This window comes from Actinia tenebrosa, unplaced genomic scaffold (assembly GCF_029948245.1).
Source record: "Actinia tenebrosa isolate PJP-AT-01 unplaced genomic scaffold, QUT_ActTen_1.0 PGA_scaffold3__52_contigs__length_22856419, whole genome shotgun sequence".
Taxonomy (NCBI): Eukaryota; Metazoa; Cnidaria; class Anthozoa; order Actiniaria; family Actiniidae; genus Actinia; species Actinia tenebrosa.
Genome location: NW_028292580.1, coordinates 8,814,099 through 8,828,873, shown reverse-complemented (window position 1 = coordinate 8,828,873; position 14,775 = coordinate 8,814,099). Strand labels below are relative to the sequence as shown.

General features: G+C 36.7%; 2 protein-coding genes and 1 long non-coding RNA gene across 4 annotated transcripts; 2 read left to right on the top strand and 1 right to left on the bottom strand.

Moving 5' to 3' along the window:
* Positions 1-5,130: 5,130 nt before the first annotated feature.
* Positions 5,131-6,974, top strand: LOC116292356 (dopamine receptor D1.L-like). The gene has a single exon (XM_031699655.2). It carries the CDS (start codon positions 5,131-5,133, stop codon positions 6,190-6,192), a length of 1,062 nt encoding a protein of 353 aa, XP_031555515.1. The 3' UTR covers positions 6,193-6,974.
* An 871-nt stretch (positions 6,975-7,845) lies between these two features.
* LOC116292353 (putative ammonium transporter 2) lies at positions 7,846-14,625 on the top strand. Of its 2 annotated transcripts, XM_031699651.2 has the most exons (5): positions 7,846-8,084; positions 8,404-8,567; positions 10,673-11,200; positions 12,756-12,921; positions 13,098-14,625. In XM_031699651.2, exons 2-5 carry the CDS (start codon positions 8,426-8,428, stop codon positions 14,002-14,004), a joined length of 1,743 nt encoding a protein of 580 aa, XP_031555511.1. In that variant the 5' UTR covers positions 7,846-8,084; positions 8,404-8,425; the 3' UTR covers positions 14,005-14,625. The 2 variants fall into 2 exon arrangements, with proteins under 2 accessions (XP_031555511.1, XP_031555512.1); XM_031699652.2 differs by lacking the exon at positions 7,846-8,084 and having other exon boundaries at positions 8,276-8,567.
* On the bottom strand, positions 11,202-11,628 carry LOC148908437 (uncharacterized). The gene is made up of 2 exons (XR_016120686.1): positions 11,596-11,628; positions 11,202-11,469 (listed from the first exon to the last, which is right to left on the bottom strand). It is a non-coding gene; the product is annotated as an uncharacterized LOC148908437 (long non-coding RNA).
* Positions 14,626-14,775: the final 150 nt, after the last annotated feature.

Here is a 14,775-nt window from a genome sequence, read left to right as displayed (position 1 = left end):
AACTTGGCAAACCTTCTTCACAACTCGAGGCGCTTACATTAAAATCATTCCATCATCTTGGAAATTCGTAATGGTATGAAAAGAGCGGAAAACTTAGACTTCGAAAAATGGTACACGCGTCTATCGGAAGAACCGAAAAGAGCGGGAAAAGTAAATTACCTCAATTGGAAGCCCTAGTTTTCCGGCATTTCAATGGGAATAACGTGTGCCATTTGCTTTTCCAACCGGAATTTCCGGTTTTACTGGGTAAATGCCAAGCACCCCTGAAGATCATATTTTCCTCAAAATCACTGTCCAATACTCAGACTTGCTTCTCTACTACTCTCGTCCGCCATTTTCGGATACGGGATTAAGCAGTAGACTGGGCCACTTTATCACATCGTCACCGCGTGATCCTTCCGATTAGCTTAGGTGATTCTAAAAATAACTTTGTTTGTTTGCTTTTTTTAATTTCAGTCCAAAATTCATTTTTTGAACCAATCACAGCACTCACAGGAAGGCGCTTACCGTCACGTCCGCCACATTTTGTTCATTGAGCTTTTCGCAGTCACACCAAATCTGCATTAATGAAAACAAACCAGATTTTCGCCGCACCTCTGTATAGAAGATTTTTTAAATAGTAACCCCCCCTTCAATAACTGAAGTCGCGAAAAACCAATTCCCCATCTCAAGTACTTCTCGTTTTAATTTTGAATTTTTTGAGTTTTAAGCAATTACGAAAAGTAAATAAAGGTTTCAAGTATTAATTCGAATTTAACTAAGTAAGTATAGCACCAGGGGTAAACAAGATTCACTGTGCAACCAGCTGCCCTGAAAAGAATTCAGTATATATCACTGTGATACTGTTTGAGCTTTAGGAGCTATAACAATGCTATGTTATGCCATTTGCCGCGTATCACGTTCGTGCGAGGTACTTATAATAATTTGACAGCTTTGGTTTTGATGGCAAATATTTAAAGCGAAGCCTTTTCTATGTATATATTCTTGTAAACGCATCTTTCATATGCTCTTTCCTGCCTTGAGGAGCTACAATCTTGGACAAAAAGAGTTGAGAATTTTTTATCCAATCATGAAATAGTAGAATTTTTCTTATTTAAAAAAATATTGTTCGTACCCCCCCCCCCCCCTCCCCCAAGACAATGTTGGTCCCAGTAGGTAAAGCAGCCCTGTATCCTTCGAAACACCATTGTTTAGGGGGGGAGGGGGTCGTTTTAAGGGGAATTTTTTATGTTTTTCATGAAAATACCATCAAAACCAAAAATTTCTCAACTTTTTTGACCAAGATTGTAGGTGCGAACTGATGCCTTTTTGTGTCTAATTTTTCCTCTTTCTTTCTTTCGTTCTCTCTCTCTTTCTCTCTCTCTCTCTCTCTCTCTCTCAGGATCTTTTCTCAAAAAGTAAGGATTCAAATGCTTATAAATCTAAATTGAGAAATATCGAAGATAAATTAGAAATTCAAACCATTCCAAGGACTGAATTCCTTAAAAAAAGTTTCTCTTACAGAGGAGCTAAATTATGGAATTCTATTCCTTCACATATCCGAACTTCATCCTCTAGGTTAGTTTTTAATAAGAATTTGTCTAATTGGCAGTCGGATAGTACCTAGTCACTTTATATTTATCATTTATACGCATTTTAATAGCTATATATATAGTTCATATTATTTAATTCATTTTTAAATATATCACATATTATATGTAAATCTCTTTCTTATGAAGTACGACTTTCATGTAAAGAAGTGTATGACACTTATGAAACTATCGTCCTCAAATAAAGGTGCATTCATTCATTCATTCATTCTCTCTCTCTCTCTCTCTCTCTCTCTCTTGTTCTTCTCTCTTGTTCCTCTCTCTCTCTCTTTATATTGTTTTTCCTCGTTCAACTCTCGTTGTCATTATATATTTACAGTGACCTTTTTGATTCTCATTTCTCTATTTAAACTAAACAAGAAAAAGTGCGACAAAATACATCCAATCACCTCAAGAGTAGGGTGGCAATCATCCAACCAGCTAATATTGAACCTTTCATTTCAAGTGAGGATAACGGGTTAGACAGTATAGCAAGTTTAATCGCCCTTGAAGTAGATGTAGACTTTAACGACTAAGTTGAGTAGCTAGAAGGTAGGCCGTAAAGAGAAGAAGAGAGAGCAGAGCAGAGCAGAGCAGAGCAGAGCAGAGCAGAGCAGAGCAGAGCAGAGCAGAGCAGAGCAGAGCAGAGCAGAGCAGAGCAGAGCAGAGCAGAGCAGAGCAGAGCTGATTTGCGGATTAATTTTCTTGACTTGCGTTTTATTCAGATATAAAATTTCTTTTATTTTTAATTAGTTTAAGATTTTTCCACCTCCATGTTGGTTTTTTTTTACCCTACCTTTCCTTTTATCGGCCCAAGGCTGATTGGAATTTAAATAAAAATGGAAAAGAGAAGATGAGACAAAAATAAATAATGCGAATATAATAAAAATCAGCTCCCAAATTCTAATTCGTTCTCACGGAAAGGGCCTAGATGAAAAATTACTTTGTGTTATTCTAGTCGCTACCAATTTTTTTATTTATTGAACCGAAAAAATTGAAAAAAGAAATATGGCTTTAAAAAAATGGAGCAAATCTTCGCAAAGGAAAGATAAAGACAAAAGCATAAGCTACGAAAGCGCGTTCACACGTTATTTGATTGCTTTTTCAATGATATGGCAACACGAAAATCAAGCAGAAAATTAAAGCTTATTCAAGATAGTCAAACCCTAAGTAAACAACGAATTCGCATTTATTTGTCAAACCCTTTTTCTCTATCAATCGATCCCCTTTTCATAAACCTTAATCACTTAGGTATTAAATAACAAAAAAAGAAAATTGTGAAAGAAAGTGGAAATATTTAGAGAATTTTTTGGCAGATTTTTTTTTTTTAAATTCAATTTTCAATTTTACGATGAATTACTTAAGACCGGTTTAGACGGTACGATTTTCGCCTACAACTAACGTATACAACACGCTTGCGCCATCCTACAACTCGAGTCGTAGCGTGTAAATCAAGCTTACAACTCGCCTACGAAAGACGCGAGCGTGTTGTGTACGATAGTTGTAGGCGAAAATCGTACCGTCTAAACCGGCCTTTAAGGTACTTGACGTCGTCTTGCGTTTTACTGTTAGATAATAAGGCATTTCATAATCAGCTTGGAGATACGATAAACGATAATCTACACTGACATCTCTGAAGAGGCGACAGCCTAGTTTTGGATTTGCTCTACCTGCCAACGTTTGACAGCTTAAGTGTGTAACTTAAAGCTCCAAAAAAAGCGTATTGAACTAAGCTCTTCCATATAATACGTCATCATTGTCGCTCAAATGCAGTCCTGTTGACTGGTGGTGAAATATTATTTCGTAAGTGATGCTCTTGAAATATTCCCTTCAGATGGAAGAACAGTGTTTGTGTAGCTAGAGTCTCACTGTTAAAGAAGGTCACCACACTGTCAGTAAGTAAACGCTTCGCATTCAATATACTTCATCGACTCTGCTACGTCTCCTTCGTCCGCGTTCCACCTCAAGTACGATGAAAAAAGACACACGGACGGAAGGGCAAGAAAAGTTTGCATTAGCGCTCAACGTCAGTTATTTGTTAAATTTATTTTTATTACTAGATCTATTGCCGAACCACAACCGATTCCAATAACTAACATTTATTTTAAAAAGTACTCGAGTGATGTTTGACTCTTTAATCGCAAGAGAGGGGGGAAACCTTGTTTTGTAACGCTTTCAGTGTGAAAGAAATGCTCAAAGCCGCAATAACAAAAATTAAGATTAATATAGATAGTCTAAATTTGAAAAATTATTATGGAATCAGATGTGAATAATATTTAAATATTTTTTTTCTATTTTGCCAGGTGTTAGGACACCGACAAATATTTTCTGTTCTGGTGTTGATCATATATCAGGAGCCGAAATCAATAGTTCATTTAACTTGGTGCGTTGGAAGATAGATGAAAAGATACGCTGCGCTGCGGCAACAGTTATCCTGCATCATTCTTGACGTTTGAAGAAGCCCCATTGCTCGATGCTGGTAAATAAAATCTTCTTCAAAGGTGAAGTGGACAAAAAGCAACTAGTTGAAAAGAGAGCCTAGTTCAATAAGAATTCACAAGTGGGTAGAGAAAGCAGAAGACGAAGAAGCACTTTTAACGTTTCTAAGAAGCCCCATTGCTCGGTGCTGGTGAATGAAATATTTTCAAAGGTGAAGTGGACAAAAAGCAACTAGTTGAAAAGAGAGCCTAGTTCAATAAGAATTCACAGGTGGGTAGAAAAAGCAGAAGACGAAACAGCACTTTTGACGTTTCTAAGAAGCCCCATTGCTCGGTGCTGGTGAATAAAATCTTCTTCAAATGTGAAGTGGACAAAAAGCAACTAGTTGAAAAGAGAGTCTAGTCAATAAAAAGTCACAGGTGGTTAGAGAAAGCAGAAGACGAAGAAGCACTTTTAACGTTTCTAAGAAGCCCCATTGCTCGGTGCTGGTGAATGAAATATTTTCAAAGGTGAAGTGGACAAAAAGCAACTAGTTGAAAAGAGAGCCTAGTTCAATAAGAATTCACAGGTGGGTAGAAAAAGCAGAAGACGAAACAGCACTTTTGACGTTTCTAAGAAGCCCCATTGCTCGGTGCTGGTGAATAAAATCTTCTTCAAATGTGAAGTGGACAAAAAGCAACTAGTTGAAAAGAGAGCCTAGTTCAATAAAAAGTCACAGGTGGGTAGAAAAAGCAGAAGACGAAACAGCACTTTTGACGTTTCTAAGAAGCCCCATTGCTCGGTGCTGGTGAATAAAATCTTCTTCAAATGTGAAGTGGACAAAAAGCAACTAGTTGAAAAGAGAGCCTAGTTCAATAAAAAGTCACAGGTGACTAGAGAAGGAAGAAGACGACAAAAAACTATTAATCAAATACACTCATTTAATCTCTCAAATGTAAAGATCTCGCACACCAGGAAGTCGATGGCTTAAATCGTCGGAGGAAAACTTCAAATTCATTAATACTTGCTCGTAATCTTAGATTAAACCTGACTGGAATAAGCAAACAAGCTAAAGATCTGTAAAAAAAAGACCTTCAAAATTAATTACTCCTGTCAATATTCTTCGACTTTTGGGAGAGACAAGATGGCACAGACTTTCTTTCAACATTTGCGAAGTAACCAAACGACTCGTCAGACCAACTTAACCAGTGGAGATTCCGATTCAAGTTTGTCTACGCTTGCGGAGACGGTATTTTTTTCTTGCTTTTATCTTGTCATTTCTCTGACAGCAATGTTTGGTAACCTTTTGGTCATGGTTGCTATTTTTGTTCAAAGTAATCTCCAAACGACCAGTAACTATCTACTTGCTAATCTAGCTCTCACAGACTTCCTGCAGGGATTCGTATCAGTTCCTTTACGAGTTGCCGAGACATTAACTTGGAAGACAGACGTGAAACTCCTCTGTCAGATATCGATTCCTCTGTCAATTCTTTTTGGAAGCACGTCAAATGTGAATATCTTGTTCATAAGCGTCGAACGATTCGTCGCGATTTTTATGCCTTATTTCTACTATGAAGCAGTGACACCAAACTTTATCTTCGCGGTCATTGGTACGAGTTGGATAATGATAACGGTTCTAGCGCTCGCCCCCTCAGTAGGCCTTGGAGGGCTAAACCCATCACCCCCTGTAACAATTTGTCGTTTTACAACTTTACTTTCCAAAGAATATATAACCACATTGTACATTATAGTCCACTTTATTCCTATTACGACTGTTATTCTTATTTACGGGTTTATCCTACGTGCAAGTGTTAACCATAATCGTCGCATCCACGCCCAGGAGAGATTTGTTGTCCAACCAAGAAACAATGAAGAAGTCTCGAACACCAAGTCAACTGAGACTTTGGAAAATACCCCTGAGGATCGAAGAAACAGCATTAAGCAGATGAAAGCTGCAAGAATCGTATCGTTTGTCGTAGGATTTTTCATCGTACTTGTTGTGCCCATTATTGTTATTGATGTGGTGGAGATGTTTGGTGGCCCGAAAGCACCGTCCGTGTTGGTGAAGATAGCCGTTTGCATGATCTACACTAATCATTGTGTAAATGTTTTTGTTTATGCTGGATGTAACCGCGATTATAGAAGGGCATTTGGAAAGATCTTTCGAAAAATTAGAGAATTCTTTAGCAAGTGTGATAAACAGTAGCATAGCAACACCTAGTTAGTACTCTATGTACAACCTGTATGTAGGTAAGCCTATAGGCGTATAGCGATGAAAGTGCGCCAATCACAATCGATTCGCAAACTTGGTGTCGTGAATGAGGAATGTTGCCAGTGGTTCTTTCCTATGCTTCGAGGTAGTTTCTTTTAGTTCTCCAGTTTTTATCCCTCCACAAAAATCGACTTGTAAATAACAATAGATTTTAGTGGAAGAAGAGCCATCAAGGTGGCTCGATACAATAACTTTGGAGCACGACTCCTCTACTTGTATTGTAAACTGCGCGGTACCAGATATACCTTGGCCAAATATGAGTTTATACTAAGTGTAGGGATAGATGGAAGTTTTAAATCGTGTGTATTTCGTGACCATCTCTGAGCAGCTCGTCATTTATAGTTTCGTTCATTCGTTCGTTCGTTCGTCGTTCGTTCGTTCGTTCGTTCGTTCGTTCGTTCGTTCGTTAGTTCGTTCGTTCTTTTCTTTACGTTCTGATAAATACGCTTTCTTTGCAAAATCTTTCTCATCTGTATTGCATTATTTACCATGGCGGCACTGATAGAACCCTTCTCGATACTATGAAGTGACACAGAGTCAGACTAGTCTGTAAGACCTTAAGTTGTATAAGTAACCTAAAACTCTCACTATGATTACGCTAAATTGTATTTATTAAATTAGACTCGACGGTTTAACTACAAACCAGTAAGTCAAGGTTGTAGACAATAAGCTATTTTAATAAAACTAATATTAAAAATAAAAAAGCTTATATAAAAGTCAGATAATTTACACATATTCTATTGTTTACTTGTTCAATTACCCTGGAGAAGGAATAGACCCGTTTCGAATTCCAAATTACCGCTGTGTTTCTTGATTACAGACTCATTTGCACAGGGTTAGCCTCGAGTTTGTGCGTCCGTCGAGTTTCAAAGTGTTTGTATTGTTGAAGTTGTGCATTCTTTACTTTACCGTTGGTATTTGCGAGTAATTAGACACTTATACGAGGCTAACCCTGTGCAAATGAGTCTGTAATCAAGGAACACAGCGGTGATTTGGAATTCGAAACTGGTCTATTGACATAGATTGTGGTTCCATGGTATACGATATCCGGCAGGAAGTTAGACATTAAATGGATCGAAGTAATATCTTAAATTACTGGCTTCAAGCAACAACAACAACAACAACAACAACAACAAATCAATTAAACACGTGCATGATCCTGCAAGAGCTACATTTCAAAAAAAGACCCCTTTAACTTAGGCGCCAACGTTTTCCCATTTAAGACCACATGTCATTCCCTAGAGTATCATTTTTTTGTTTAATGGTTACAGCTCAGACAAAGAATTTTTATTTGAAACTTGATTATTTCCATTAATTACATGTTCTTTTTTTTTCTTTTCCGTTTCTTTTTATCATTATTATTATTATTATTATTATTATTATTATTATTATTATTATTATTATTATTATTATTATTTTATTTTTATTTTTATTCCTTAAACCCCCAAAAATATAGATACAAAATTAAAATAAACTACTCTGCTATAGTGCTGGAATAGACTAATATTGCAATTTTGTGTAAATTTTTTATGTTGATAATGCATAAATTTGTTGACAATTTTGTATGAAAAAAAGCATAAATTAGAGTTCTTAATCATTGTCTAAGGGTAAACATTTTGAAGTCATAGAATTAGCTTGGCACGACTCTATATAAATTCATTTGTTCCAGCTTCGCACACTTTTTGCATCAAACAGTTCCAATTCACTGTACATAAAAGGTTATTCAATTCAAGAGGATATATTGTGGAACAATAGCCGGGATTTTGGTTCTTTTTTTAATCTTCAGTAAAATCGTCCAGTTGCTGAAACAAGACAAGTTGACGCAGGTAAAATACTCTAAGCTAAGAAGTTGTTATACTAAGGATAAAAGAGTTTTTTTCGGTTTTATAAAGGCATGCGCTAACTCAATTTCCCCAAGCAATTAATAATTTCCGCTAGAATTCATTCTTAATTGGAAAACTATATATATTGTAATATTCAGATCGTGAGCTCAAACTGAGCTCGGTAGAATTAATTGAACGTCTATCTCAATTACTCGATAAATACGCTAAGCCTCTGCCATTAACTATTAATATATCATACAAATCTTCGTCTACTTTAGAGACGGAAGATAATAATAATCACTCATGTTGGAACTATTCCTAGGTTGAATACAAGCGAAAAAGGAATGCTTTTGAATAACACTTCATTTGAGGAGACCGTTTCTCGAGGAAGTCGGGCTATGGAAGGACCTGGAGATGCAGTATGGATCCTAACAAGCGCTTTTATTATTTTTACAATGATTTCTGGATTCGGTTTAGTCGAATCGGGTAAGTAATACGATCACGATAAATATATCAGATGAGTTTTTTGATCGGAAATTTTTGGTGATGCAACTTGAAACAGAAAAAAATATGATATGCGTGTGTGTGCTGATGTGGTTTTTTTTTGTTTTTTTTGTTTTTTTGTTTCAAATGTCGTACGGCCATAAACTCAAAATAAATCTATAACTTTATTTACTTTTTTGTGAAAAATCTTTGGAGATATAACATTTCATACAATTTAAAAATCAGAAGCACGAAGAAAAAAATTTTTTCCCCTGATGTAAGATATATATTCTTTCGTGATTACAATATATTGGACGATCGATTGCTCGACGTCTCTCTATCAATGATATTATATTTCTTTCTTTCTTTTTTTCTTCCGGCTCTCTGGATGTTATCGGTCGATAAGCTATATATGAGTAGAAACACTGTAATTCTCAATAGTTAGCTTCAAAAAAGCTTATAAATTCAGTCAAAAATTAATATCACTATTATCGATTTCTCTAGGTTTGCACGAAAATTAAAACTGAGTTTATTTTTGTCCCGTTGCTAGGCATCACTTAAATGCTAAGAAAAATATTGCATTTGAAAATATTATATGAGCCAAATTTATGTGAACAGGTGCAAAATGAACCGAACTCTAGTATGCGTTATGCAAATACTCGATGAGAATTTTTTTACCTTTTTCATTACTTCATTGAGTTAAGAAGCTGTTAGATCGTATGATAGTCATTCTTCAAACGCGAAATTCAGTCCTTTATTTTAAATTATTAATCTTTTGGAAGGTTCTGTCCTTTTAGAGTTGCATTTTTTTTCCTCTCATGTCGGGGAGTAACCGACTTGGCCGTGAGCTCAATGTTAGGATATTTTGCCGAAGAGAAATCGCATTTTCGTCGTCACCATTAAAGCACTTTCTGTAGTTTGGTTTTCCTTATATAATAACGACTAAACCAAAGTCAATTCAAATATAATCCGTTATTTTTTGTGTGTTTTTAACGTTATTTTAAACCCAGTTTTTCGACAGCTCACGAATAGTGACCAAAAACATAAATGGCATCAAAATCAAATATTTTTGATGATTTTTTTTCCTTTTGGTTTTTGAATTGTTTTCTGTGGTGTTCCAGTATTTGGTAGTTAATATGTATCTTAAGATATAATTTTTTTACGCCCCCTGTGCTTTAATAAATCGTATATTGGCTCTTACGACTTGCTTCATGCCTCTTTAATTCTTCATTTTAGTATTCAGTTTTTCCACCTGCTGGCACTTGTGAGCGATATAAATAAATGCGTGGAAATACACTAGAATCAACTGTGATGAGAGAAAATAGAAGCTCTGTGATAACTGCTATTTGTTTTCAACCCAATTTTAAATTCATCGAACAGGAAAAAAAATTAATAAATTGAATTAAAAAATAAACTAAGATAGTAAAAAATAATAATAATTTGATAATGATAATAATAATAATTATTATTATTAATATTATTTTCATTTTTTAATTTTATTTTAATTAATAAACTTTATTGACAATAATAATTCTTCAAGATATGATCTGTAATAATAATAACACTTCTACATTAATTTCTCACTAAGAAAAAAAATTGTATTTGGTATCTATATAGATAAATACGACGTACAGATTATCTCTTCATATATCCTAAAATAAAAAATATATCTTTTTATAATAATAATAATAATAATAATAATAAAAAAAAAAGAAAAACTATAATAAAATATACTATAATAAAAATATATCTACTAATGTATAACCATAAAATCTATTTAGTAAAAATGAATCCTAATAATATATGTTTAAAAAAAATAATGGCAAACATTTATATGTTATTATTAATAATAATAATTATTATTATCATTATTATTATATTAATAATTAACGGTTGTCATGATCGAAGATAGGAAGATAAGAAAAAATATCTTTAGCAATGTGGAGGGGGAGAAAACAAAAACAAAGACAAGGAGAAAGAAAGAATGAAGAAAGGAAAGAAAGGGACGGAGGGAGGTTCAGAAGGAAAGGAAAAATGGGATAAAAATTGAAAAAGATAAAGAAAAAATATCTGCCCATCTTACCATCCTTATATTATTTTCTTTCCAGGTATGGTATCGAGAAAAAACGAAGCCAACATCATGGTCAAAAACGCCATCGATGTCATCTTCGGTGGCCTTGGATTCTGGATGTTTGGTTTTGCATTTACCTTCGGGAAAGAAGAGGGTGGCACGAACGCCTTCTCTGGTTTTGGCAACTTCTTTACCGACGCAGACGAGTCGGAAATGGGCGAGGTTTTCTCTCTGTACCTCTTCCAGGCATCGTTTGCTACAACAGCAACGACAATTGTATCGGGCGCCGTCGCGGAGAGGATGAATCTAAAGGCATACACAGCGTTTGCCTTCACCAATACCATCACATATTGTTTCCCAGCCCACTGGGTCTGGGGTGATAAAGGATGGCTGAAGGAGATGGGTGTGGTCGATATGGGTGGGGCAAGCCCTGTTCATCTGGTTGGTGGGGTAGCAGGGCTGGTTGCTACTCTTATGCTGAAGCCAAGGACAGGAAGGTATATACTACGCTCGTCTAAGAAAGAATGGAATCATATCATGGCTTCACCAACCAATGTCCTGCTAGGTAAGTTACCAAATACATTTTTTTACTCTTTTTTTTCATATTTAAGTGACATTTTGTTTAGTATTATTTCCCGGACTTACGAGGTAATTCTTAAAGGGACTTCATCTTCACTTCCATCTTCTTTAAAGCCAGTATCTTCCTCATACATTCAGGGAAGGTAGATCTTTAATATCTTAGATACCACACATGCTGATCTTTTTGCTAAGATAACCGTGCATTCACCATGTAATTATAAATTGGCGATATCAGAACTAGCACAACGCAGAGGGCTGAAAAAGCATTTCAGCGAAATGAATATGCATTGAACGTATACGTATGTGAAATAGAAAATACCGAAAAAAGCTCACTTATTTGGAATATAAGAACGTAATGGAAATTACTTTAAAAAAACTCACTTATTTGTAATATTTGTTCAATTTGGAATGAGCCTTCTCTGTCATGAAGAGAAATTATTAAATGCAGTCCTAAGCACATCTCGGTTCAGACACGATAGTCGTGATGCATGTCACGTCTAAAAATTACGTTGAGTTTAACAGAAAATATTGAAATCTTGAGTGAAATAAAATGTTTCATTTACCTCATAATCCTTTACCTAATAAGCTCATTTAACAACATAAACACATATCAGCTAGCTGTTTTCATCACGACACATTGTTGACTTTAATCGATTCCTAGAAGCCTTTCCTCGTTCGCCACTTCTTCTAGCTCACTGTCCTCGATCACACTTTCATCGGGTGTATTATATTCTTCTCCTCAAGCAATTTCCGGCTCAAATTGACAAAGAACAGCCATACTTCCATAGCGAAATTTGGTTGATTCAGCTCCAGCTATCCAACATGTTCCACTATCTGACGTCATCACACCTCATTCATCCCAAGCCATCGAATCCGCGATATTCCACAGGGAGCCCAGCTTAAGTCATTTCGCAACTTTGACGGACGATATCACCCCAAAAAACGCATTTCATGGAATTTTCATTTCGATTTTCAAAATCAACAAGGTTTGATGTACATTTTAAGCTATGATGTGTCTGGCACCTCAGAGTCCCTTTAACATTGTGCTCCTTACCCCTTCCCCTTACGTACTACTTTTTATCATTCTTCTCCTTACCCCTCCCCCTTACGTACTGCTTTTTGAACATTGTTCTCCCTACCCCTAACCCTTACTTTTCGTAGTACTTTTTAACATTGTTCTCCCTACACCTCCCCCTTACTTAGTATATTTTAACATCGTTCTTCCTACCCCTTCCCCTTACATAGAATTTTTTATCATTGTTCTCCCTACCCCTCCCCCTTGCGTAGTACTTTTTAACATTGTTCTCCCTATCCCTCTCCCTTACTTAGTATATTTTAACATCGTTCTTCTCATCCCTTCCCCTTACATAGTATTTTTTATCATTGTTCTCCCTACCCCTCCCCCTTACGTAGTACTTTTTAATATTGTTCTCCCTACCCCTCCCCCTTACGTAGTACTTTTTAATATTGTTCTCCCTACCCCTACCCCTCCATATTATCAAACGTATATAACAATCAGAGTAATCTGTTGGTGTTTCTAGGGATGTTTATGTTGTGGTGGGGCTGGCTTGGTTTCAACTGTGGAAGTACATTTGGTGTCAGCGGCGGGAAGTGGAAGCTCGCATCTCGCTCTGCTGTCTGTACCCTGAATGCTTCGTGTGGAGGAGGAGTGTTTGTAACCATATACAGCTACATACTTTTCAACAGGTAGGCTTAATTTACTTTACCAAAATTCTCTTACGTACTAAGTTGAATTCTGAATTGTCCCTTTTCTCATTCGAAAAATACCGCCGCTTGCGCAGGCTAAGCCTTGCTTAAGAACAAATCATTTGCAAAAGTCAACTGTAATGTAAACTGTAATACCTTTATATATTACTATACAGATTGGATATTCCACTTTTTATGTCCGGTATTCTGGGAAGCCTGGTAAGCATCACGGCAATCTGTGGCGTAGTAAGACCTGGGGAGAGCATCATCATTGGTATAATAGGCGCAGCTGTAGCTACAATAGGATGGCAGATACTAGAACGCTTCGAAGTGGATGATCCAGTCGGCGCTATATCGATACACGCAGGAGGGTCTATATGGGGAATGATAGCCGTCGGGATGTTTGTAGAGCCCGATCGACTCGAAGAGACCTTCTCGAATACATACGGCGCGTTCAAAGGAGGCAATGTCAGAATCCTTGGAATTCAAGTCCTTGCATGTGTTGTGATTTCAGTTTGGACTGTTGTGACGGTAGGAATACAGTTCTTTGTGATCGACAAGCTGATTGGACTGAGGCTGTCGATGGAGGACGAGCTACTTGGAGCTGATGATCGAGAGCACGGGATAACGTATGAAGACATCGATTTGAAGGAAGAGCGCCCAAACTGTAGGTCAAGGATGAGTAGACGAAACGTTGTCTCGCCACGAGTGAGCCTCAGCACGACCGATGGGAGGCAAATGAAAACAGGAAACGAAGACCTTACCGCCAGGCGCAATACAGAGTCTTTCAATGTAAATACGAATAGCCAAAGAGCATGTCATTCCAAAGAGACCGCTGAGCCACAAAACCACGACGAAGCGACTAAGAATAACCACAGGGTCGACGTTCATAAAAGCCAAGTTGAATTACAGGATGAGACTGAAGACGACATCGAAGATCAAATCATGCAAGTCACAGTAGCTGACAAGAAAAGCGAGAGCGTGTCTCGATCGTCGAGATCAAGATTAAGGTCACAGTCTTTAGCCCTAACCGCACGCATGCGCAAACCTCTGGTCACGATAACTATTACACCAGCAGAGTAAAACAAAATCTCGTTCCAAGGTCCCTAATTTCTTACTGCGCATGCTCAACAAAATAATTCTCGTCGAGCATGCGCAGTAAAAAATAAAAATTATCGGAAAGAGCTTGAGTAAAATGTAAATTTAAATGCCCTCTAAGATAAAAACAAAAAGTTTTAAATTTGCATGTGGGGCAGTAGTGCGATACATTTCGATCTTTTTAATTGACGAAGAACTTATTCTTGTCCCATATTTCTTTTTAGAAACTTTATTGCATTATAAATGTCATTTTGCGTCCTCAGTAAAAAAGAAAATGCTACTAAGGAGGTTGACATGATGTTCAAATATTGAAAAACAAATTGGAATACCGAATAGGGTTAGCCGCCTCCTATACAGTGGTCTTGACGTTGTCACGCAACATTTCGTCGTTCGTGGGGAGAGAAACGTTGCGTGACGATCCTAAGAACTCTAAAATGCACGAGAAGTTCTCTTTTTCAAATGTTTTCTTTTCCAATGTAAATATTCTTAAATCTCAATTTTACCAAAATGAACAAGCGCAACGGAAATGTAAATAATTGTCAGATTGTTGTAGCTTTACGTTAGGAGAAATATGAAATATATCGAGCATTCAGAATGCATTGTAAACTTTCAGCCGGCTTCGTAAGTGTCATAGACTCGATACCCTTTGCGCATGCTCTCTTCCGCCTGACGTTGGGCGAGTATATCATTGTTCCAAGCTGCGCCTACGAAGTTTTTTCAGCGGACTTCGCCAAAACTAAGAACTTGGGAAAATCC

Coding starts and splice junctions, on each gene's coding strand:
- LOC116292356 (XM_031699655.2), top strand. CDS start 5,131: ATGGCACAGACTTTCTTTCAACATTTGCGAAGTAACCAAACGACTCGT.
- LOC116292353 (XM_031699651.2), top strand. CDS start 8,426: ATGCTTTTGAATAACACTTCATTTGAGGAGACCGTTTCTCGAGGAAGT. Junction 11,201..12,755: donor ACCAACCAATGTCCTGCTAG/GTAAGTTACCAA, acceptor TGGTGTTTCTAG/GGATGTTTATGTTGTGGTGG. Junction 12,922..13,097: donor AGCTACATACTTTTCAACAG/GTAGGCTTAATT, acceptor ATTACTATACAG/ATTGGATATTCCACTTTTTA.